General features: G+C 29.2%; 1 protein-coding gene across 1 annotated transcript in view; it reads left to right on the top strand.

The window, feature by feature from the left end:
* Positions 1-26754, top strand: part of LOC122509958 (chaoptin) — a 111979-nt gene that overhangs the window by 36794 nt on the left and 48431 nt on the right. Inside the window, exon 4 of the mRNA XM_043624309.1 lies at positions 23857-24027. Coding sequence (XP_043480244.1) covers positions 23857-24027 — 171 coding nt within the window. The remainder of the gene's footprint in view (positions 1-23856; positions 24028-26754) is intronic.

The raw sequence follows: 26754 nt of genomic DNA, 5'->3' as shown, positions 1-26754 counted from the left end.
CCAAAAAGATTATTAAACTAGAAGATACACGGAAAAAATTAATTTAGTACATTTTACGAAACTAATTTTGGAATAGCGGATACGGAGAGGAGTTTAGTATAAGATAAAACACAATCAATAGTAATATATGATGACTGCGTTTCTTGAAAACTCAAAAAAAATTCTATGGACTTCACAAATGATCGGTTGGACGTTCTAATTCAAGAGTTTTGTAAAACGTTTAGCCTGAAGCGCATGCGCCACGGAAAAAAATATTCACGGAGAAAAAAACGAATAAAGCAGAAAAAAGAATTTCTTAATGTACCAATGAGCTCTCAAGACCATTTTTTCTCGACTTCTATAGGAGATAGATGATTGGTTCGACACATGTGACTGCACTCTACAACGCAATGGTTCGCTTGGATTGGCTTATTTTATTCTGACACTAACTTAACGGAAATACGCATACATATAAACGAATTCTGACGCAACGCACATACAATATAACTCGCACTTGTAGATGAAAGAATTGAGTTTCTTTATATACTAACTGAGGAGATTAAAACTGCGCTTGTGAGAAATGTCAATATACTGAATATTAATTTTAAAAAAAATCATTTTTTTAAAAGTTATACAAAATATTTTATAGTTTTTAAAATAACATTTTTTAATTATAATTGGTTATAAAATCTCTATAAAATTTTTCAATTTTTAAAAAATAATTTTATTCTTAATTTTAAATTATAAATAAATTGCAAAAAAATTTTCAAAATTAAATTCAAACTCAAAAAATTTTAATATTAAATTGTCTAAAATTTGAAGTAATAACAGTTAAAACTAATAAAAATTAGAATTAATTAAAATTTTGAGAAATTAATATATATGTACATTTATTGTCATCGGTAAATATTATGATAAACTATAAAATTTATTGGAATGTAAATTAAAAGAAATTAATAATAATTAAAAGTTTGGATTACAAAATCACATAAAAAATGTTACGAATTTGGAACAATGAAATGTGAAATACGTAAAAGAAAACAATTATCCAAATGTTACCAGCAGGTAAAGCAGTTCTCTTTTTCCTTCCACATATTATCTCTATATACAGCAGACAAGTTAATACCGACGCGACGAGACAAGCTTCAACATATCTATTTATAACGCGACTTTTGGTACACCCCGTATAGAATTTTACGAAACTCTGTGTTCGAGAATTCACGATAGACAGCGAAGTGGAAACTCAAACCACGCGTTTTTAGATTGCACGAAACATTTTTACCATTTTTTGATAAAATGTTCACCAGAAAATACGAAACATTTCTACATTCAAGCTTGTTTTATAAATTACAACACTGGTTGCAGTTTCTCGAAAATTGTTCTGCTTAAAGTACCCGTGTAGAAATTTTGACAGGGGCCTGGCCGGGTCCAGACCGGGCTTCCCCAAACCGGGATGAAACAATAAAACCGGCCGGGGCCATGACGAAAGCCCGGTTTGCCGAGCTCCCAGGCCGGGGCCCGGTCGGGTTTCCTGTTTCATGCGGGGTCAGGGCCCGGGTAGGGCAATTTCTGCACGGGTAGTGAAAGTTTCTGGGTTTTTGAAAAACTTCGTCAAGGAATCTTAAATATCCGCTAGTGCGAAATTAGTTTCGTAAAATCTGCTGAACTTATTTTTTCCGTGTGATAGGACCACCCCAGATAACAATCGTGCGTCGCATTTAAACGCATGTTTCTTGCACTAACTGCGACTTACCAGATGAGTCGGTTCATATACGCATCTTACTATCGTCTGTGACGCTGGTAATAATGCGAGTGTTGTGAACTGCATTTCGTAAGCGCCTGTGATACAAAATGATAAGCATGTTCCGTTCACAAGTGCGACTCGCTAGAAGAGTCAATCCATACGCATTTTACCATCCACAGTGCGAATGCTGTGAATGCGTGTGCAGTGAACTGCACTTAATACGCACGCAATTAATGATGCGCAACCACCCGTATCGGCAATCACACATTTTATAATGGCGACAGCATTGTTTGTGGTGTGTTATCAAAATAAGTTTTTATTGTGATTTCATTTTTTATTGTTTTTTATTGCGATATTATTGTGAGGAATTATTGTGGATTTAATTTTTAGTACTGCAGCAAAATAAGAAAGTTAAATTTAATTTGTTTAAAGTACATATATATTTTTGTTGTATTAGATATAACCTCAAAAAAAGAATTTGGAAGTTTTTAACAATTTCAATTCCAAAATTGTACTGAAATATTAAATTAAAATCGTTTTTATAAATAACATTTTAATTTAAAAAAAATTACTAATGTCAATAATCTTTTCTTTTTCTTTAATTCAAATAAGGCTGAAGTATAAATATAATTTATTCGCATTATACCGTCACGCATGTGCCCATCACAATATGCGACAGTTATGGATCGCATATGATGACGCATCTGAGTGGTCCAGTGAACGCGCATAGTGCGGATAAATCGGCACGCGTGCAGATGATATTAGTAGCACACAACGCGCATTTTGTTATCTGGGATATTAGTAGCACACAACGCGCATTTTGTTATCTGGGACGTTTCGTCTAAAAATGAATGCTATTCAATTCTGTTTGTAATTGTTAACAAAGACAAAATTTTTTTCTGAATGCTTTCCAATCCCATTTGAAATTATTACAGCCTGTCATTACATCACTTTTCAATTTTTCATTGGAACCGCGTTTCTGCATGCATTCAAGCAATCATCTGGATTTTTGTAATTTATAAGATACATACAGTGTCAGATTTTGTAAAAAGTGTTTGTGTTCAAAGAAAAACTTGCTAAAAAATTGATTGTTTACCAATTTTACGTCATTTAAACGAGTCAGGGCCGTTATTCTGTTAGACAATAAATCATAATCTAAAAATTTCAGAGACCTTTAAACACTTTTAACCCTCTTAACTGATAATTTAATAATTATTCCTTTTTAAAATAGCAAATAAATTCATGAGTGCAGTTATTTGAAAGTAATTGAATTAGTATTATATTCCCAGATAGCACAATACTTTGTAGGAACTTAGCAGGAAACTATCCGCGTTAAGTTCCGAACTTAACGGATGCGGTAAGCACGATTTTGTATTGGCGGTAGAATAAATAAGTTTTTCTTCATTGCTAATAAATAATATATTATTATTTATTTATTAAATAAATGTTCATATAAAATAATTAAATTTAATACAAAATCGTGCTTACCGCATCCGAGAAATATCTAATGTCGGTAAGTTAGAGTAACAAGGAATTATCAAATTCTAACCTTTTTTCAGTGTGAATAAATTCTTTGAACAAAATTATCCTTTTTTTCTTAAAACTTCATTTCCCTTATAAATTTAGCTTTGTTTTACTTTGAAAATTCATTTCTATTATCTACATTTACTTTAAAATAGTGTTATATTAAGAAAAATGTTTTAAAAGTCACCTCGTATACAAGTATCTATACACTTCTCATTACGGAAAAGGCTCGTATGAGAGATTTCTCATATTTCTCATACGAGCTACCGAGCTCGTCCCTATTGAAAATCCCCATATGGGAAACCACATGGGATCCTATGTCAAAAACCATGTAAACCCCTACTTCCATGAAGGAAACCACGTGGTTTACCGTGTGGTTTCCCATGTCAAACCATATGGGAAATTGAGACAGGATTTTAGTTAGGAATAGACATGGGGAATTTGAACAGTTCATCTATGCATAAAACCATATCAAATCCCACATGTTTTTCCCAGTCAAATCCTAAACCGAATCCCATGTGAAAAACAGTATCATTTATTTATAATGATTTTCCCATGTCAAACCCTAAACCAAATCCCATGTGAAAAACATTATCCGCCTTATTGAATATCCCTACATGGGAATCCACTTGGAATTTTACAAGGGATTTCACATAGGATTTTATATGTGAATTGACATAGGATTTCATGCAAGATTTTACCTAGGATTTAATGATATATCGGGTTGCATACATTTGTATCAGAATGAAAAGAGCAGAATGACTATTATGTCGAATTCACAAACGTAGAATCTGTAACTTTACGAATTTGTTTTTATCGAATACAAAATTTAAGAAAATTATTTTCACGAATTAACATTGACATAATTTTTATTTTCACTAAACAATAATTGATAGAATTTTAAAATAGTCGATTTCTTATTTAGTCGAAAGTTTAAAAATCCGAAATTTAATTAAACCTAATTTTATTTTGTCGAATGGTGGTTCAGTATAATGCGAATATTAACGAAATTTATTATAGCCGAATTTATAACTAACCTAAATGTAACTGAACCGAAAAGTAATATTACATATTCTTTATTCTATAGAAATTAAAAGTGTTCGAATTATCATTTAATCGAATATTTATTATATAGAATTAATTTTAATCGATATTTCGAAATCTCGAAATGCAAATTAATCTAAGCTAATTTTTAAGGAAAATACAACTAAGCGAATTTCTAATTATCCGAAAACTAATTTGGTAGAAAATTTTTGTGGGTGAATTTAATTTGAGCCAAAAAGCAAGTAGCCGAAACGTCATCTATTATAATCTTAAAATGGCGAAAAAGCTATTTGTAAGCATGGTTAAATAGTCGAAACGCCATCTATTCGAATTGTCCAGTAGACGATTCGTAATTTAGCCGAATGGAAAAAACGTCGAATGGACAAAACGTCGAATTTTGAAAACATCGAATTGTCAATTCATCGAATTCTCAAAACATTGAATTGTCAATACGTCGAATGTAAAAAACATCGAATCGTCAAAAGTTCGACAAAATTTGTTTGATCTAAGTAAACATTAACTTAAAACAAAGAAATCTTTACTTATACAAATTTTTTCGAACTTTTGACGATTCGATGTTTTTTGCATTCGACGTTTTTATCATTCGACGTTTTAAACATTCGACGTATTGACAATTCAATGTTTTGAGAATTCGATGAATTGACAATTCGATGTTTTCAAAATTCGACGTTTTGTCCATTCGACGTTTTTTCCATTCGGCTAAATTACGAATCGTCTACTGGACAATTCGAATAGATGGCGTTTCGACTATTTAACCATGCTTACAAATAGCTTTTTCGCCATTTTAAGATTATAATAGATCCCAGGCGGAAATTTCCAACCGGCGCGGATCCTAGCCCGTACTGACGCCGGTGTAACTGTACTGGCTGGGAACCGCCTGCCAACCGAATGTGAACGGGCATTCTACCGAATAGTGACTAGGCCAGGAACGCGCTGGCAACCGGCTCGGAACTGGCATTCTACCGCCCGCTGACCGGCCGGGAGAAGCCGTTCCGTGTATAAGTCAACCGGCTGGGACCTGGCACTCTACCGACCGTGGATTTTTCATTTAATAGCCAGCCGAGCGCTGGCATTCTACCGACTGACAACCGGGTCGGATCCAAATGATAATTTCAACAAATATCAATAAAAAAAATAATAATTAATTGCAAAAGATAAATACTGATGACAATTCATTGACAGTTCACTTTACACATTTTTTTTATTTTTTTATACACTTAAACGTAATTTGTTATTACATACACATTTGAAAAATCCTAACGCTTGGAGGTACGAACCTACGCCTAACCGAATATTTACGCACCGAAATCTCGCACGCTAACCACTATGCTACGCTCGCATGGGACTCTCAAATCTTAAATACTCTCAAGTGTCACAAGCTGAAATAAAACTTGTCGAATAACTACGCGTCAATGCTACAGCTATATTTTTATTATTATTTAATATATTAAATAATAGTATCTCAATATAATAATATTGAACATAATAATATTAATAATTTTAATTAATATCACAATAATAATAAATTTATTATTATTGAGATATTATTAATTAACATTAATATTATTGAGAATTAATAATAAATTATTAACATGAATATTAATAATTAAGGAAGATTTCGACTATATCAGCAATTAGTGACATCTATTAGACGTCAATTGAACTCTTTGGTTTAGAGTCAGGTGTTATTCTTAAGATAATTATTCCGATATGGTTGTCGGTAAATAATTATATTTTTGAATTTAATTTTTGATCTGAAAAAATAAGCTGCGTGAACGACTGCACTGTGCATCTGTGAGGACTCGAACCCCAGTTAATAGCTGCCTTTCGCGGGACTAACGCCTACCAATGCACCATGCCAACACAGCCTGGACGTTCACGTTTCTTATAATCTCAGATCAAGCCCATACACTAGTCGAAGAGCTGTATAGTTAATGTAGGAAATTATTTGCTGATTAAGAATTTTAATTAAGGAAGATTTCGACTATATCAGCAATTAGTGACATCTATTAGACGTCAATTGAACTCTTTGGTTTAGAGTCAGGTGTTATTCTTAAGATAATTAATAATTATCTTAATTAAAATAATCTTAATTCTTAAGATAATATTATTATCTTAAGAATAACACCTGACTCTAAACCAAAGAGTTCAATTGACGTCTAATAGATGTCACTAATTGCTGATATAGTCGAAATCTTCCTTAATTAAAATTCTTAATCAGCAAATAATTTCCTACATTAACTATATTATCTTAAGAATAACACCTGACTCTAAACCAAAGAGTTCAATTGACGTCTAATAGATGTCACTAATTGCTGATATAGTCAAAATCTTCCTTAATTAAAATTCTTAATCAGCAAATAATTTCCTACATTAACTATATTATCTTAAGAATAACACCTGACTCTAAACCAAAGAGTTCAATCGACGTCTAATAGATGTCACTAATTGCTGATATAGTCGAAATCTTCCTTAATTAAAATTCTTAATCAGCAAATAATTTCCTACATTAACTATATTATCTTAAGAATAACACCTGACTCTAAACCAAAGAGTTCAATTGACGTCTAATAGATGTCACTAATTGCTGATATAGTCGAAATCTTCCTTAATTAAAATTCTTAATCAGCAAATAATTTCCTACATTAACTATACAGCTCTTCGACTAGTGTATGGGCTTGATCTGAGATTATAAGAAACGTGAACGTCCAGGCTGTGTTGGCATGGTGCATTGGTAGGCGTTAGTCCCGCGAAAGGCAGCTATTAACTGGGGTTCGAGTCCTCACAGATGCACAGTGCAGTCGTTCACGCAGCTTATTTTTTCAGATCAAAAATTAAATTCAAAAATATAATTATTTACTGACAACCATATCGGAATAATTATCTTAAGAATAACACCTGACTCTAAACCAAAGAGTTCAATTGACGTCTAATAGATGTCACTAATTGCTGATATAGTCGAAATCTTCCTTAATTAAAATTCTTAATCAGCAAATAATTTCCTACATGAATATTAATATTTATTAATATTAATAATTTATTATTAATTCTCAATAATATTAATTAATAATATCTCAATAATAATAAATTTATATTAATAGTATAAATTTATTTATAATAATTATAAACTATAAGTGCACAACAAATTTTTTTAATTGCTTAATTTTGAAAAAACTCTTAATAAATAATTACTTAATATTTTGATTAAATTCATTTATTAATTAATCATTATTTTCTAAAATAATGCAATTAATTATTGTAATAATTATTTACACGGAGAAACTTTTAATACCAATAATTCTTAAAACTGGTGAGACATTTTAGTATGTTAGGTTAGATTCAAGGGAAAAACGACATAGGTTATAGAAATTGCTATTGAGACTATCAAAAACACTCATTCAGTATATATTTTACAGTTCTTCATAAGGAAACTAACGAAAATTAGTATGTTGTTTTAGAAAGAAAATAATAATTTTTGCAAAGTTGGGAAAGCCATGAATTAAAAAGAAACACAACAAATTAATTGTCTATAGATACTCATAGAGACGATAGTGATACTTGGATCTGATGGTAGATGGCATTAGTGTATGTCACTGTAACTGTAGGTAAATATATTTAACACGACGTAAGAACCTAACCTATATTATTAACGCACACACGCACACGCAAGTAAAGACACGACGATTGGTCACGGAAACCGAAAGATCGCACGATTCGTTAGAAGTACACAGCTGAATCGTCCTTATATATTAAACGAGTCGAAAAATATGTGCCTTCGAGAGAGAGCATTTTTTAAAATAACTTACTAATCAAATTATGTAAATAAGTAAAAGTCGTGAAAAAAATTATGTTATATTGAGGAACAGTTCTTGAATTTAATTTGGCATGAGGAGACATTCACGTTTATTAATAAAAGGTTTTTTTCTTTCATACACGTGTGAATTTCAACTTCGAAAACATTAGGGTTAGTTCGCGACGTCAGGTGATGGTCTCGGTGATGCTCGGGCGAAATCGGTTAAGTCCGCCCGCAGTCCTTCCAAAATTGGTATGCTACGTTAGAATGTCTGTTATATATTCTATCTATATGTGGAAAAAAGGTTAGAATTACCGTATTATTTCACAAACAAAAACTAGCATTTTATTCTTTTCTAAAGAAAAATAAGACTATTTCTAATGCAGATAGTAATTTTTGTACACCGAAGGTTGCTTAATATATAACGAACTTATCATATTTTCGTATTAATGTTGAAATTATTAGCACAACGCACGAAAAATCCTCACATTCTAACGTACTTTTAGAATAAACATAACCAAATATATTTAATATTATAAGAAAAAGTTTCTCCGTGTAGTTATGACACATTTATTGAAAATAAATTTATAATGTGATTTATAATGTGACAATAAATGACGACATCCGCAGTCGGATCCGGCCCAGCACCGAGCCAGTACAGACTAAACATATTCTTCATTCTTCCGACGCCGCAGAAGAATAAGATCCGCCGGCGGAAGAAATCCAGTACCGAGCCGGTACTGACAATAGTAGGAAGACGGATCCGACAGTCGGAGCATAATCTGTACCGCGCCGGTTGCTTTTTCAGATCCAAATCGGTACAGACCGTCGGTGCTGGCGGTCCGTACGGGTGCGGATCCCAGCCGGTTGTAAATTCCGACATTCGTCCGACTTTTCCGCCTGGGATGACGTTTCGGCTACTTGCTTTTTGGCTCAAATTAAATTCACCCACAAAAATTTTCTACCAAATTAGTTTTCGGATAATTAGAAATTCGCTTAGTTGTATTTTCCTTAAAAATTAGTTTAGATTAATTTGCATTTCGAGATTTCGAAATATCGATTAAAATTAATTCTATATAATAAATATTCGATTAAATGATAATTCGAACACTTTTAATTTCTATAGAATAAAGAATATGTAATATTACTTTTCGGTTAGGTTACATTTAGGTTAGTTATAAATTCGGCTATAATAAATTTCGTTAATATTCACATTATACTGAACCACCATTCGACAAAATAAAATTAGGTTTAATTAAATTTCGGATTTTTAAACTTTCGACTAAATAAGAAATCGACTATTTTAAAATTCTATCAATTATTGTTTAGTGAAAATAAAAATTATGTCAATGTTAATTCGTGAAAATAATTTTCTTAAATTTTGTATTCGATAAAAACAAATTCGTAAAGTTACAGATTCTACCTTTGTGAATTCGACTTAATAGTCATTCTGCTCTTTTCATTCTGATACAAATGTATGCAACCCGATATATCACATAGTATTTTATTAAAGATCCAATGAAGAAATTTTCAAAGGATTAAAAATTATTTAATAAAAAATTAAATAATAAATAGTATTAGTGTTACAAGTCATCAAAAAAGTAAAAAAACGATCATTTGAAACACGTTCTCTCTGCTACAGGTTCTCAGCTTTTATATACTTCCAGAGTCGTCTCAACAGCGAGAGAAGTCACTTTCGCCACCTAGCGGTGAAAGTATAGGAATTAAGTATCATTACTAAGGAAACCATGTGGAATACCACGTAGGATTCCATGTGGTTTCCTACGTGGGGATTTACATGGGATTTTACTTAGGAATTTAAGTAGAAATAAATTCCTAAATGAATTCCTAAGTAAAATCCCATGTAAATCCCCACGTAGGAAACCACATGAAATCCTACGTGGTATTCCACATGGATTCCTTAGTAATGTTAAAGATTACTGTCGCTCCTATACTTTCACCGCTAGGTGGCGAAAGTGACTTCTCTCGCTGTTGAGACGATTCTGGAAGTATATAAAAGCTGAGAACCTGTAGCAGAGAGGACGTGTTTCAAATGATCGTTTTTTTACTTTTTTGATGACTTGTAACACTAATACTATTTATTATTTAATTTTTTATTAAATAATTTTTAATACTTTGAAAATTTCTTCATTGGATCTTTAATAAAATACTATGTGATGTCTCATTAAATCCTAGGTGAAATCTTGCATGAAATCCTATGTCAATTCACATATAAAATCCTATGTGAAATCCCTTGTAAAATTCCAAGTGTATTCCCATGTAGGGATATTCAATAAGGCGGATAATGTTTTTCACATGGGATTTGGTTTAGGGTTTGACATGGGAAAATCATTATAAATAAATGATACTGTTTTTCACATGGGATTCGGTTTAGGATTTGACTGGGAAAAACATGTGGGATTTGATATGGTTTTATGCATAGATGAACTGTTCAAATTCCCCATGTCTATTCCTAACTAAAATCCTGTCTCAATTTCCCATATGGTTTGACATGGGAAACCACACGGTAAACCACGTGGTTTCCTTCATGGAAGTAGGGGTTTACATGGTTTTTGACATAGGATCCCATGTGGTATCCCATGTGGTTTCCCATATGGGGATTTTCAATAGGGGTATACGAATTCCGCGGTCCGTGTATCGAATTTTATATCGAATTTTTTTTACTGGGTCCGGTTTAAACTTAACGGTGTTAGCTTCCTGGAAATTATCGATATAAATTTGCTGAAAAATTGCAATGTAACTTTTGTGAAAAAAAGATATTTAAGTTTAAAGAAAGTTTTCTGTGTAACTTTCCATAAAACTAGCTCTTCTAAGTTCCCTAAAAAATGATAAGCAATTTTCCCCAAAAATAGAAATGTAAGTTTTTAGGAAACGTAATTGATTAAGTTAAAGAATATAATATATGCTATTATATAATTAAAAAATTGTACACTTGGAAAATTAATATGTATGTATTACTTATTAATACAATAACAATAATAATAATAATAATAATAATAATAATGAATTTATTATAATTATTTTTTTGTTGACAAAATTAATTATTAATAATAAACACCATTATTAATTTCAATGGAAAAATAATTTTAAAAAATTATTTTACAACTTGCTCTTATCTATTTAATTTATTACTACCTGAATTAAGTTTAGATTTCTAACAACAATTTATTGCGAAACAAATGTTTTTTTAAAATAAAATTTGGGGGGAGTGGGAATTGAACCCTAGTTTGCAGAACAGAAATCGAGAACCTAACCACTAACCTAAACGACCATCTGAATACAGGAAACAAAAATCTTCCACGCTTGATGCGCATACCAAGCAGATTGCGCGGGAAAATTTGAAAATGATTTCATTCAATGTAACACGAATAACTTTGTATATAGTTACTTAATATTTATTATATGATTTGTTAATTAAAACTTCATAATATAAATTAATTTTAAAACATTTCTATAAACAAAATTAGAAAATAATTAATTTATTATCTTTACATTTATTTTAAATACACATTTTTTTCAGTAGAAATTTTTTCAAAAAAAAGTTTGAAAATTTATTTATTTAAATTTATATCTTTTACGAAGAATAAAATTAAATAATAATAATATAAATAATTAAATTAAATAATTGTTACTAAATATTATTGGTTAATTAAAACTTCATAAATTAATTAAAATAATTTAATTAACTATAAATAAATTAATTTAATTGAATAATTATTTATCTAATTATTAATTCATTTTTAATATAAAACTAATAATAATTATTATACAATTAATTATATTAAATTAATAAATTAAATTAATTTTAAATTAAAACAATACTAAATTAAAATACTATTTTAAATGTATAATTATGCAAATTACAAAACTTTTTATTTTCAAATATTGACTTTAATTTCAATAATTACACATTAAAAATTTAAAAGAATTCACTTACCCAGGTGCGATTTTTTGGTCGGCCCATAGTTGGGCCAACTTTTACAAAGTCGGTCCAACTTCTCGTGCCAGAGGTTGGGCCAACCATACAGATGATAACGGCGACCGTCTAATGGCGACGATGGTTGGCCCGACAACTCATAAGGAAGTTGGCCCAACTTACAATGCAACTGTGGGCACAAGTACTTGCCAAAGTTGGGCAAACTCTGGCAACCAAAACTTTGCTTGCCAAAGTTAGGCCAACCTTGGGCCAACCTTCAAACTCTGGCGAACAACCTAAATTCCCACCTTGGTACCTAATAAGTAATTAATTATTATTATTTATCACTTTCAAAAATTGTAATAAAATTACTGTAAAGAATTTCGATTTTTTAAATTTTAATTATATTCATTTAAAATTTGTTCACTGCAATAATGACTAAACTAAATAAATTTAATTTTAGGGTGGTCACAAGTTTCAGTTTATCCCTGGCAAAATTCTTTTTACAGAAAAATATGAAAGTTTATAGAAAATGAGTAAAATTTATGAATTTTAATGATTTTTAAAAATTAGAATTATAACCCTTCCTGAAGTGAATCATTTTCTACAATCTTTAACTAAACTTCATCTCTAAATTGGGTAATAAAGAATTTCTTTATTACAATTTTTTGAAAATATTGTAGCTTTATAATTTAATATAAAAACATGGACAGTTCCAATTATCATAAAAAATTGAGTTCTTGTATTTAGATTTGAATTCTAGAAGAACTTTCGGAACATTATATAAAAAATAATTTATTTAGAGATGAAGTTTAGTTAAAGATTGTAGAAAATGATTCACTTCAGGAAGGGTTGTAATTCTAATTTTTAGAAATCATTAAAATTCATAAATTTTACTCATTTTCCATAAACTTTCATATTTTTCTGTAAAAAGAATTTTGCCAGGGATAAACTGAAACTTGTGACCACCCTAAAATTAAATTTATTTAGTTTAGTCATTATTGCAGTGAACAAATTTTAAATGAATATAATTAAAATTTAAAAAATCCAAATTCTTTACAGTAAATTTATTACAATTTTTGAAAGTGATAAATAATAATAATTAATTACTTATTAGGTAAGTGAATTCTTTTAAATTTTTAATGTGTAATTATTGAAATTAAAGTCAATATTTGAAAATAAAAAGTTTTGTAATTTGCATAATTATACATTTAAAATAGTATTTTAATTTAGTATTGTTTTAATTTAAAATTAATTTAATTTATTAATTTAATATAATTAATTGTATAATAATTATTATTAGTTTTATATTAAAAATGAATTAATAATTAGATAAATAATTATTCAATTAAATTAATTTATTTATAGTTAATTAAATTATTTTAATTAATTTATGAAGTTTTAATTAACCAATAATATTTAGTAACAATTATTTAATTTAATTATTTATATTATTATTATTTAATTTTATTCTTCGTAAAAGATATAAATTTAAATAAATAAATTTTCAAACTTTTTTTTGAAAAAATTTCTACTGAAAAAAATGTGTATTTAAAATAAATGTAAAGATAATAAATTAATTATTTTCTAATTTTGTTTATAGAAATGTTTTAAAATTAATTTATATTATGAAGTTTTAATTAACAAATCATATAATAAATATTAAGTAACTATATACAAAGTTATTCGTGTTACATTGAATGAAATCATTTTCAAATTTTCCCGCGCAATCTGCTTGGTATGCGCATCAAGCGTGGAAGATTTTTGTTTCCTGTATTCAGATGGTCGTTTAGGTTAGTGGTTAGGTTCTCGATTTCTGTTCTGCAAACTAGGGTTCAATTCCCACTCCCCCCAAATTTTATTTTAAAAAAACATTTGTTTCGCAATAAATTGTTGTTAGAAATCTAAACTTAATTCAGGTAGTAATAAATTAAATAGATAAGAGCAAGTTGTAAAATAATTTTTTAAAATTATTTTTCCATTGAAATTAATAATGGTGTTTATTATTAATAATTAATTTTGTCAACAAAAAAATAATTATAATAAATTCATTATTATTATTATTATTATTATTATTATTATTATTATTATTATTGTTATTGTATTAATAAGTAATAAATACATATTAATTTTCCAAGTGTACAATTTTTTAATTATATAATAGCATATATTATATTCTTTAACTTAATCAATTACGTTTCCTAAAAACTTACATTTCTATTTTTGGGGAAAATTGCTTATCATTTTTTAGGGAACTTAGAAGAGCTAGTTTTATGGAAAGTTACACAGAAAACTTTCTTTAAACTTAAATATCTTTTTTTCACAAAAGTTACATTGCAATTTTTCAGCAAATTTATATCGATAATTTCCAGGAAGCTAACACCGTTAAGTTTAAACCGGAGGACATTTAAAAGTTCAGGGAACTTAGCAGGAACTTAACCGCGTTAAGTTCGAATAGTTTCCTGCTAAGTTCCTACAAAGTATTGTGCTATCTGGGTTATTATACTACTGTCGCGGAATTCAGAAGCATAGGGCAGAAATGGTATTCAAAAGGATAGAATTTTTTTAATGCTTTTTAATCTTTGCTTTCTTACTGGGTATTCAAGAGGATTGATATCGTTACTATTTATATTGCTCTCACTGGATAGAAAAGTATTGGACAGAAATGGCATTCAAAAGAATAGAATCTTTTTAATACTTTTCAATTTTTCGTTTCTTACTGGGTAGTAGCACTGAAAATTTTTATTTTACTCAACATGATAAAAAACTTCTAAAAGGGCTCAAATGAGTCAAAATTGCTGGGATTCAATAAACACAAGAATTTTGAAGTAAACACTATATATCAACATTTTTTTGTAACCGAGTGTAATTGATAGGGGAGTGTTGTTAGAGTTGGGCATAGTTTTGACTTTTCTTCATAACTTCCCCTGTAGAACGAATTTCGCGATTTCGCGCATATTGTTGGAAAGATCAACTCAAATGCAATGTTTTTGCTGAACATTGTAAAAAAATTTGACCAAAATATCATCCTAATGAACAATTTCTGTAAACTTATTTTGTCTTTGGCACATTTCTTCTACATTTAGTTCTCTTTTTTTGACACCACAAAAAAGTTTTTGCTGAGCCTATATCACAAAATGGTACGATACTCAAGTATGCGTTCATATACTTAACTGCGATTCATATGAAAAGATGGCTGACACTTAGTAGCAAGAATTTGCGTACAAAGATAGATTGCGCTAGTGTGATAAAATGATATAAATACGGTGGCTCAACCCTAAACCCTGTCAAACTCTGACAACTCTCCCCTATAAATTCATTTTTCTTAAATAATCTTAAAATGAACTATATTAGATTTGAACTAATTGTTTGCAATTGAAAGGCTGGCTGCAATAAGGGGACGAATATGAGACTTGGAAGGGATACTACCACATCGGGTAGCAGTGACAAGCCTTGAGCCGCTCACTGCTACCTGACTGGTATTATCCCTTTCAACCACGCGTTCGTCCCCTTATTGCAGCCAGCCCTTCAATTTTTCATGATCACTCACTGTACAAATTAGGCAATGACTATTTTTTTTACTGATCAAGACATTTTGCATTGCTTCTCTTTTATTTTAATGTTAAAAGAATTTTCAAAACATATTTTGAATTCAAAAAGTTTAGTAGTATATTTATATTTATAATACAAGTCCCCTTAAACTGACAGTCACGCACCGAAAATTTCCAGAAAGTTGAAATTAACTTGACTGCAACCTTCTGAATCTTTAAGAGTCTCGAAACTCTTAAAACTTGACATAAATCTTTAAATGTCCACAGATTTTCAATGTTGGGCGCAAAAGTTGACTAAACATTGCATAAAAGTTTAACATTTTTTTAATGTTAAAAAAATGTCTAAGTTTTTTAAAACTTTTTTAAGTTTTCTATAAACTTCCCTTTTTTTCTTAAAATTCTTTTATAAAATTAGAAAAAATGTTAAACTTTCATGCAATGTTCATTCAACTTCTGCGCCCAACATTGAAAATCTGTGGACATTTAAAGATTTATGTCAAGTTTCAGGAGTTTCGAGACTCTTAAAGATTCAGAAGGTTGCAGTCAAGTTAATTTCAACTTTCTGGGAATTTTCGGTGCTAAGTGGAGATAAAGAGTACAGTTTGCCGCAATATTGCACTATTATATATTAATACCATAAAATAAAATTTTTAGCAACAAGCTTACGGCAAACTTACTACAATATATATACAATTATAAGATTGATATTTTAAAGAATTACTTCCAGTTACATACACTTTGCAACTAAAGACTCCGAAAGTTGTAATAAAGTTAATTTCGATGAAAATAGCAGATACGCTTATTTCCATTTGTACGGCAGAACTTCTGGGACCTCATTAATTTTGTTTTTTTATCGATTGTTTTCAAAGCTTGAGAAAATGTTTCTTCTAGTGCGCTTTAAGGGGGGAAACCACATTAGAACGCTGTTTTTAGCCGTTTTTCGCGAATTTTTTTTTAAGGTATGAATTTTTTTGAATGAAATAAAACATTTTCACCATGTTGTTCATATATTTAACTGTAACTCATATTTTTTTTAAGCGTTTATATAAAAAATCTTCCAAATTGGAAGCTATTCCATATAGAGCTATGTTCCGCCGGAGTTCATGACTGCCGTGCAGTCCTGAGCCCACAGATTTTGTCCAAAAGCAAAAAATCAAGTTTATTCACATTTTATAAATACTTTATTATTAAGTGAACTAACTTTTAAGTGAAAATATTAAAAATTGACACTACTTTTAAAAAAATCTTCGATTTTTTGCCTACTTTTTTATTTAAAAAAAGGTACTAACATTTTTTTTCAAGTTTAGTTCACTTAATAATAAATTTAATAACGAACAATTTCCAATTTTTCATTTTAAAATCGGTCAATAACTTTTTGAGCTACACTGCACGGCAATTTCAAAAATCCTGTTTTCAGAAAAACGCATTTGAAAAAAAGTATCAAAAAATTGATATTTGTACAAAAAAAATTTTTTAATGTGATTACACTTTAATCGGCTATTCCAGCACTATACATATCCATTCATCTGCTTCATAAGTAGCATGTAAGTCTAATAATTTCTCTTTTCGTGCCTTTCTGCCCTCCTTAGTCTCAAAAGTGCTACGCCTATTCTACTAATCTACGGTAGCCTGGAGCGCGCTCCGTTCATCACCAGTACAGCGAGGACGTCGAATTTTGCTCTAAAAACTTTTTCAGCCTATTTTTGAATACCTTAACTATCAATTTATGCAAAAACCCAGGAGGAAAAGTCGGACGAATGTCGGAGTTTACAACCGCCTGGGATCCGCGCCCGTGCGGACCGCCAGTACCGATGTTTTGTACCGATTCGGATCCCAAAATTCAACCGGCGCGGAACAGATTAGGCTCAGAATTTTGGATCCGCCTTTCTACTTTCGTCAGTACTGGCGTGGTACTGGATTTGTTCCGCCTGCGGATTTCATTCTTCTACGGGCGTCGGAAGAATGACGGATGTTAGGTCTGTACTGGCTCGGTGCTGGGGCGGATCCGACTGCGGATCTCGTCATTTATTGTTATAGTTCACATTATCAGTATAAGGGCAATTCTCTGGAACCTTTAACTTTTGACTTGAAAAAAAAAATTTACTAGCACATTAATAAAAATTTGTATATAAATTAAAATTAGCATTTAGAATTTATTTTTGCAGTTAAAAATGTAATATTTCGAAGGTCTCATATATTTTTATTCTTTTTTAATAAGACGATTTTTTACAGGTTAAAATCTATTGTTTTCGATTGTTTTGGATTTAAATATTTTGGTTGTCTTTACTTTTTTATAATATTTATTATTTATTTTTTAATATTCTCTATTAGAGTTATATTAAATTTAAATTAAATTGGTCAAATTTAAATATTTTAATAAAAATTAGTGAACTTAATTATTATTTATTTATTTAATTAAATTTATCTTAATTGTAATATTTTTTCTAGATAACCTTAATAATTTCCTTCTCTGATGCAAGTTTTTCAAATTGTATTCTGCTTCTTTTTCCCTTTTTTTCCTTCTTTTTTCCCTCATTTGTTCTGCTTTTTATTCTAAATTTCTTTCATTGACCTCATTATTTTTAACTTTACGAATTACATATTTCTATTTTGAACTTTAAAAACAGAACGGTCAATAGTGAAGTTATCAATTTATCACACTGACAACCTTGAAATCCTAATTTATTGCGACAAAAAATTAGTTTTTTACGGTCCTGACAATTTCGGTCCTGACATTTTCACGTGTACCTCCTTGTATCTCGATAATTATTGAAAATTTTAAGGCGTGCTTTTACACACAAGTAAAAAATATAATTGTGCGAATGTGCGTACAGGTTTGATAAATTTTTAAAGTTTTGTTTAATTGTGCCGAATCATTTACGGTCCTGACATAACCAGGTTCTCTGTCGAATTCAAGAACAATATTCTTCAATAATTTCAATATAAATTATTGCACATAAAAATTTCAACTGGCCACAGTTTTAGTAAGTTTTAAGCTTTCATTCTATGTATTGTTGAATTCATTTTATTAAGGCACTCTTGAAATATCTGCAAGTACGTTTGCAGTTACGGTCCTGACACGAAAATAACGGAAATTTTTCGAAATTAAATATCTTTACTTTCCAAATGCGTATAATCTTCTAATTACTTTTAAAATAATCCTTAGATATTCATTTACATTTATGTATTCGTCGTTTTATTCTATGTTGATGTGCCAACTTATAAAATTAGTTTATGTTTCTGAAAGTACCTAAAGGGACTCTCGTGATTTGCTTACTTTTCCACATTAAAAAATATATATTAATTACTAAACATAATTTAATAATTTTTAAACTAACATATTTTAATATTATTAAACATTCTTTACATGGAACAATAATTCTTTTTATAAAACATTTGATATATCTTGAGTAATTGCATAATAAATATAAGACACCTAAAGGTTAAAGGTTCCAGAGAATTGCCCATAATCATAAATTTATTTTATCCTTATTAATAAAATCAGATGTCTGTCTGTACATTGCTTAAAACTCCAAAATGTTAACATGATTAGTTATTATGGACATCAGGGATTCCAAAAATATTCTTAAAAAATTTAATGTATGTACGTATGTATGTACGTATGTCTGTCACAAAAACTTTGTACCCTAATCACACAAAAACATGTAAATCGATTTAAGTCCAACTTAGTAGGTTATTAGGTATTGACCCAAGGAAGGTTTATAAATTTACAGATTTAAAAAATATTAATTAGAACGGGAGATATTCAATTTCTTCAAAAAATTCAAAAAATCGAAAATTTCAAAATTTTTAATTTTTTCATGGATTGCTTTTAAAGTTTCTATACTTGAGTATCACATGTTATTTAGTCACATTTTAGCATAATTTTGCAAAAAATAAAGTCCTATAACTAATATGTAAGTATACAAATGTTTTCAAAAAATCAAAAATTTCAAAATTTTACATTTTTCATGGATTGCTTTTAATCTTTCTATATTTGAGTATTACATGTTATTCAGTCACATTTTAGAATAATTTTGCAAAAAATACTATCCTATAACTAAGATGTAAATATAAAAATATTTTCAAAAACTTCAAAAAATGGAAAATTTCCAAATTTCACATTTTTAATGGATAGCTTTTAAACTTTCTAAAATTCAATATTATATGTTATTTAGTCAGATTTTAGCATAATTTTGCAAAAAATACTATCCTATAAGTAAATATAAAAATATTTTCAATATCAAAAAATCGATACTAATTACTATGAAGTTTAATTCAGTAGTATTTTTGGAGTCTCTGATTATTATTTTGACGTAAAAATAGTGTAATTGAGAATTATTTATCAAATTAATCTAATATTTTCAAGAATTTCAGAAATATTGAAAATGCAAATTTTTTATGATTAAAATGATATTGCAGGATGTCAAGAAATTGTAAGTCACCTCTGATACAATACAAGCATATTATATGCCACTAGGCAAAAACTTATATGTTAAAACGTTTTTTTTATTTTAACTCTAGATTTAACTTTTAGAGATGTTTTGAGCAATGTAAAGACAAAAGTTAACACGGTGTCTATTTTATTTAACAAAATTTCCTGCTTTGTCCTTTTTCACGGTTTATCTTTTTTTTGTTAAATTTAAATTTACTTGATTTTATCCATAAATAAATCTACAAATGGCTATAAAAATTTACTTATTTTTATGAAAATACTCTTTCTTAAGTTCATATAAAATATAGATTATATTACTAGCTGTCGTACCCGTCTACGACAGTTTTTTGTTTCTACTAATACATTTAACAGGGTAACTACCAAACGGGGAAAACTGGAAAAAGCTGGGAATTTTCCAATCAAATTAAGAAAAAGTTTCATTATATTAATTCGCTTTTAAAAAATTGCTTTTTACTTTAATTTTTATTGATGTATAATATTTATGAAAACAGACCCGGGTCAAAATTTAAGCCCTACTTTCAGTCTAAAATATAGGTCTTATGTTAGGTTTTAGCAGTCGTAACCTTTGCGATACAATTAGTTCCAATTAGACTCTACTATAACTCCAAAAACTGGGTGGGAAATTTGATAAATTTTTAATGCATTAATTAAAGTACTACAAATTGACAAATATTGTTCTCTGCATTTGAATTGGTTAAAATAACTAATTTGATAATAAAAAGTCAATCACTGATTCAAATAGTAATATTTTCCTACTGAAATAGCTATAATGGTACCTAACTAATTATTATTTTTTTCCGGTCAAATTAAATTCCTGAGCTATTTCCTTATTTTCCAAATTGGTAGACACACTGTTAAATGTATTGGTAGAAACTAAAACCCGTCGAAGACGGGTACGACAGCTAGTTATATATATCATAGCTAATTAATTATTACAATAACTAATTGCATTTATTATAATATTATTATTATTATTATTATTTAACCAATAAATAAATTAATTGTATTGATGCAAAGGAAGAATATAAGAAACTTAATTTTTTCATTATATTTATAAAAATCCAACTTTATTAATGTGCAATTAAATAAATAATTTTCAATAAATAATAATATTATACCCAGGCGGAAAAGTCGGACGAATGTCGGAATTTACAACCGGCTGGGATCCGCGCCCGTACAGACCGCAAGTACCGACGGTCTGTACCGATTCGGATCTGAAAAAGCAACCGGCGCGGTACAGATTATGCTCCGACTGTCGGAACCGTCTTCCCACTATTGTCAGTACCGGCTCGGTACTGGATTTCTTCCGCCGGCGGATCTTATTCTTCTGCGGCGTCGGAAGAATGACGAATATGTTTAGTCTGTACTGGCTCGGTACTGGGGCGGATCCGACTGCGGATCTCGTCATTTATTGTCACATTATAAATTAAATAATTATTACAAGTAATTGCATTATTTTAGAAAATAATTATTAATAAATGAATCTAATCAATATATTAAGTAATTATTTATTGAGACTTTTTAAAAATTAAATAATTAGAAAAATTCGTTATTAATTAATATTATATATTATTAATTAATAATATCTCAATAATAATTGAATAATTGTTTCTCAATATAATAATAATGAAGGTAATTATTAATAATTTTAATTAATATCTCAATAATAATAAATTTATGGTTATTGATATATTATTAATTAATATTAATATTGATAATTTATTATTAATTCTCAATAATATTAATGTTAATTAATAATATATAAAATTAATTAATAATATCTTAATAATAATAAATTTATTATTATTGAGATGTTAATTAAAATTATTAATATTATTACGTTCAATATTATTATATTGAAAAACAATTATTCAATATATGTATTATATAATAATAAAAATATAACAAGTTTCTTTTTTAACGAAATATTGAAATAGTCCTAAATATACATTCAATAAAGTATTGAAAATATAGCGGTATCATTGACGCGTAGTAATTCTACAAGTTTTATTTCAGCTTGTGACACTTGAGAGTATTTAAGATTTGAGAGTCCCATGCGAGCGTAGCATAGTGGTTAGCGTGCGAGATTTCGGTGCGTAAATATTCGGTTAGGCGTAGGTTCGTACCTCCAAGCGTTAGGATTTTTCAAATGTGTATGTAATAAAAAAATTGCGTTTAAGTGTATAAAAAAATTGTGTAAATTGAACTGTCAATGAATTGTCATTAGTATTTATCTTTTGCAATTAATTATTATTTTTTGTATTGATATTTGTTGAAATTATCATTTGGATCCGACCCGGTTGTCAGTCGGTAGAATGCCAGCGCTCAGCTGGCTATTAAATGAAAAATCCGCGGTCGGTAGAGTGCCAGGTCCCAGCCGGTTGACTTATACACGGAACGGCTTCTCCCGGCCGGTCAGCGGGCGGTAGAATGCCAGTTCCGAGCCGGTTGCCAGCGCGCTCCTGGCCTAGTCACTATTCGGTAGAATGCCCGTTCACATTCGGTTGGCAGGCGGTTCCGAGCCAGTACAGTTACACCGGCGTCAGTACGGGCTAGGATCCGCGCCGGTTGGAAATTTCCGCCTGGGTAACTTGAAAGAAAATGTGTTCAATATATAATAATACCTACAATAAATAACACAATAACACATTAAATAAATATATAAAAAACAGATTATTAATTAATTTATTGTTAATTAATTAATAATCTCTTTTTAATTTAAACAATATATTAAGTAATTATTTATTGACACTTTTCTGCAAATTAAATAATTAAAAAAATGTGTTGTGCATTCAAATTTCATTCAATTATTAATAATTACGTAATAAAATATTAAAAAATATAATAATAAAATAACAATTTTAACAAGTTCCTTTTTAAACGAAATATTAAAATATTTTATTATTTATTGCCGCGTAGTAATTTTACAATTTTCATTTTAGCTAGTGAGACTTGAAAGCATTTAAGATTTGAGAGTTCCATGCGAGCGTAGCATAGTGTTTAGCGTGCGTGATTTCGGTGCGTACATATTCGGTTAGGCGTAGGTTCGTACCCCCAAGCGTTAGGATTTTTCAAATGTGAATATAAAAAAATACCGTTAAGTGTATAAAAAAATGTGTAAAGTGAACTATCAATGAATTGTCATCCGTATTTATCTTTTGCAATTAATTATTATTTTTTATTGATATTTGTTGAAATTATCATTTGGATCCGAGCCGGTTGTCAGGCGGTAGAATGCCAGCATTGCCAGTGCACATCTGGCTAGGAAATGAAAGATCCGCAGTCGGTACAGTGCCGGGTCCCAGCCGGTTGAATTATACACGGAACGGCTCTTCGCGGCCGGTTACCGGGCGGTAGAATGCCAGTTCCGAGACGGATGGCCAGCCAGCTCCTGGCCAAGTCATCTTTTGGTAGAATACCAGTTCTCGGGCGGTAGGCAGGCGGTTCCCAGCCAGTACCACTACTCCGGCGTCGGTACAGGCGAGGATCCGCGCCGGTTGCAAATTTCCCACTGGGAAAGAAAAAAAATCGATTTTTTCAGACGTCTAATGTAGTTTCGCCCCTTAAATGTGGTAAAAATTTGAAAACCCTTTACGATGCTAAATTTTGAGTTATTCAAGTAGAAACTTTAACTTGTACATGCGATTATGTTAAAAATGAAAAATGTCAACCACAATATCTCGCTTTTTGACATGGCCGGAGAACCTCCTTAACCATTTACATTTTGCAAAGAATGATTGAATGTTCAGTTTATTTATATTATTATACTAATATAACGGTATATTACTCCTTTTGTTTTCTTTACAGTTTCACTACCTCGTGGTGCTTTTTCCACTCTTGAATCTTTATTTAAATTAGATCTTAGTCATAATGGAATGTCTTATATGGAAGACGGTGCCCTCATTGGTATGGAGAACTTACTCTACCTCAGTATTGCTCATAATGACTTGTCTCGATTCAACAGCGATGTCTTCAAAGGTAAATATTTAGAAAATATTGAATATACAATTTGGCGCATATATTATAATACTTTACCCTTTTTTTAGAATCTCTAAACTGAATTCGATATTAAATTTAAAAATCTACATTTTGAATAGTTTGAAATACATAATTAAATTTATCTCTAAATAGGAGGTTAATTTAATTAATGGATTTTTGAAGAAAAATATAATGAAATGGTGCAAAAGCTGTGCGCAATAGTTGCAGTTGCGCATACCGCGCGGTAAAATTTGATTTCTTTCTTTTATTACTTTAAAGAAAATGGAATTCACTCTGGCTTTCACAATATAAAGCAATAGTAATCATAAAATAATATACATGTGTATATAATACTTGTATGTAAATAATAAGATAATGCTCGTAACGAGAACTTTTAAATACAAGTAAGGCGGCGAGATATGTAGTTGCGAGTTGCGACCTCGAAATAACAATGAACTCCTATTTCAGAATTATCCCACGAGTTAACTTTTCTCTCACGTAAATTCCCGTATCTCTTTTGTCTCTGCCCTTTTCTCTTCTTTTTCTTAACTTCCTCATCCGTTCTAATTGTCTTGAGATCATTATTTACATCTTTTTCTTAAAATTCTCTTTTGCATATTGATCAGCATCAGTTAAAGGTCACTGCCAATACTTTCAGTAAAAATTAAATAAAAAAAAAATAACATTACTAAATTTGTATTCAGTGACCCTAAAATTCCTTAAAAAACTAAATTGTCCAATGTATATTTAATAAATTGTTAAAAATAATAGTTAAAAACACTAAAAACAATTTAATTTTGGAGAAATTACAAATAATTGAATTTTGGAAAGATTTCAAATTAAAATCTTTGAAAATCTGAATTTGTTATACATTTAATTAACAATTCTGTAGATCTAATTTTTTCCAAGAATTTTAATTTAAATTCTATTAAAATTAGTTGAATTTTTTAATAATATTTAACATGATTTCAAAAATTTAAACCCAATTCTTCGAAAGAATTCAATTAGGTATCTTGATAAACATCAAAATTCTTCCCAGAAATTCAATTATTTTTAGGATTGTCAATAAAATTCTTTTTAAAATTCAATAATGTTCATAAATAACAATATTTATCACAAAAATTAAATTATTTTCAAAAGTAATAAAATTCTTTGCAGAAATTGGATTATTTTCAAAAATTTTTTTAAAACTCGTCAAGATTTCAATTATTTTTATAAATAGCAATATTTCTTGCCGAAATTTAATTATGTATTTTCAAAAAATTTTCTGAATTCAATGATTTTTCGTATATAATATTTTACTACAATTTCGGAAAAGAATTCAATTAAAGTTAAAGTAAGATTTTTCATTGTATGCCTTTCGGCTTTTGCAATCTCCTCAACATCTCATCTCAACTTTTCCAACTCACAACACTTAGGGCCCCTACCTTTGCGACTTCAGCCAACTTGAAATATAGGAGTACTCGCATTTGCCTGGACATTCCGTCAGGGGAGAAGAAAACTGCAAAAGAATTCAATTAAATTTAAAAAAAATTTTGATAATAATCTACGCAAACTTTTAATTATTTTCATAAATAATAAAAATTCCACAGAAATTTAATTATTTAAAACAGAATTTGCATTAATTTTTTCGAAAAAATCAATTAATATTTAAAATTTTTTATAAAATTATTAGCCATATTTAAATTATTTTCATAAATATTAAAATTAGATCTTTTCAGGGATTCAATTATCTTCATAAGTAATAAAACTCATCACAGAACTTGAAATATTTTTAGTACAAAAAAAATTTAATACTCGAAGAATGCAATTATTGTTAAAAATGTTGCTAAAACTTGTCAGAAGAACTCAATTATTACCTATTTAAAAATTTGTTGATAAAATTCTTTGTGAGAACTCAATTCTAAGAAACATTTAATTATTCAATTAATTATTTATTTTTGTATTTAAATAATACACGGAGAGAGATTCTGTTTTAATATTTCGTATTATTATATTAGTATTTAGTAAAACCGATTGCAATTTGGGGAAATCATGTACATTTATGAATTAATATTACCATTTTTAAGAAAGTTTATAATCAAATTATTACTTTGTATTATTCTGAAGTAATAGAAATTGAAATAGTCAATAAGAAGTTGTAATATTATAAGTAAGAAAGTATGCAATAGTAAAAAGTATTACCAGATGATTATACTAAATACTATCGAAGAATTACATAAGTTGTTAATTTAGTTACGAATAGTATTATCGACTATAATAAAAATTATGACCAGCCTAGTAGCAGGCCATAGCAGGCTATGGGCTGACGTCAGGCTGACGTAGAGCGGTTACGAAGCTGTCCGAGATTAGCCGAATATTTCAGTCGAGCAGTTCCGAAATTATCCGAGTCAAACCTCGTGGCAACATGTGCACGTTGTGTTTACCCCAAAATATTTTAATTTGATGTGTCAAAATGTGTCGGAATTGGGTGAACAATTTTATTTTGTTCATTCAATAATTTTAATCGACAATGAAGATTTCCTAATTGTAGTAAAAGGCATAGTCCATTGTCTTTTAAATGAGCATTTGAGAGCATTCAAAATTTACACGGAAAAAAATTAATCTCTAAATTAGAGATTTAATATGAGATTTAGGCATAAACTATCACTGGAATCGGATGTGTGATTTGAACAGATCTCTAAAACTGAAATTTAGAGTTATATCTAATCCGCATATATTATCAGT

Source organism: Leptopilina heterotoma, unplaced genomic scaffold (genome assembly GCF_015476425.1).
Source record: "Leptopilina heterotoma isolate Lh14 unplaced genomic scaffold, ASM1547642v1 Lhet_65, whole genome shotgun sequence".
NCBI classification, from domain to species: Eukaryota; Metazoa; Arthropoda; class Insecta; order Hymenoptera; family Figitidae; genus Leptopilina; species Leptopilina heterotoma.
Note: the sequence above shows the minus strand (reverse complement) of the source record. Positions and strands in the feature narration are given on the sequence as shown.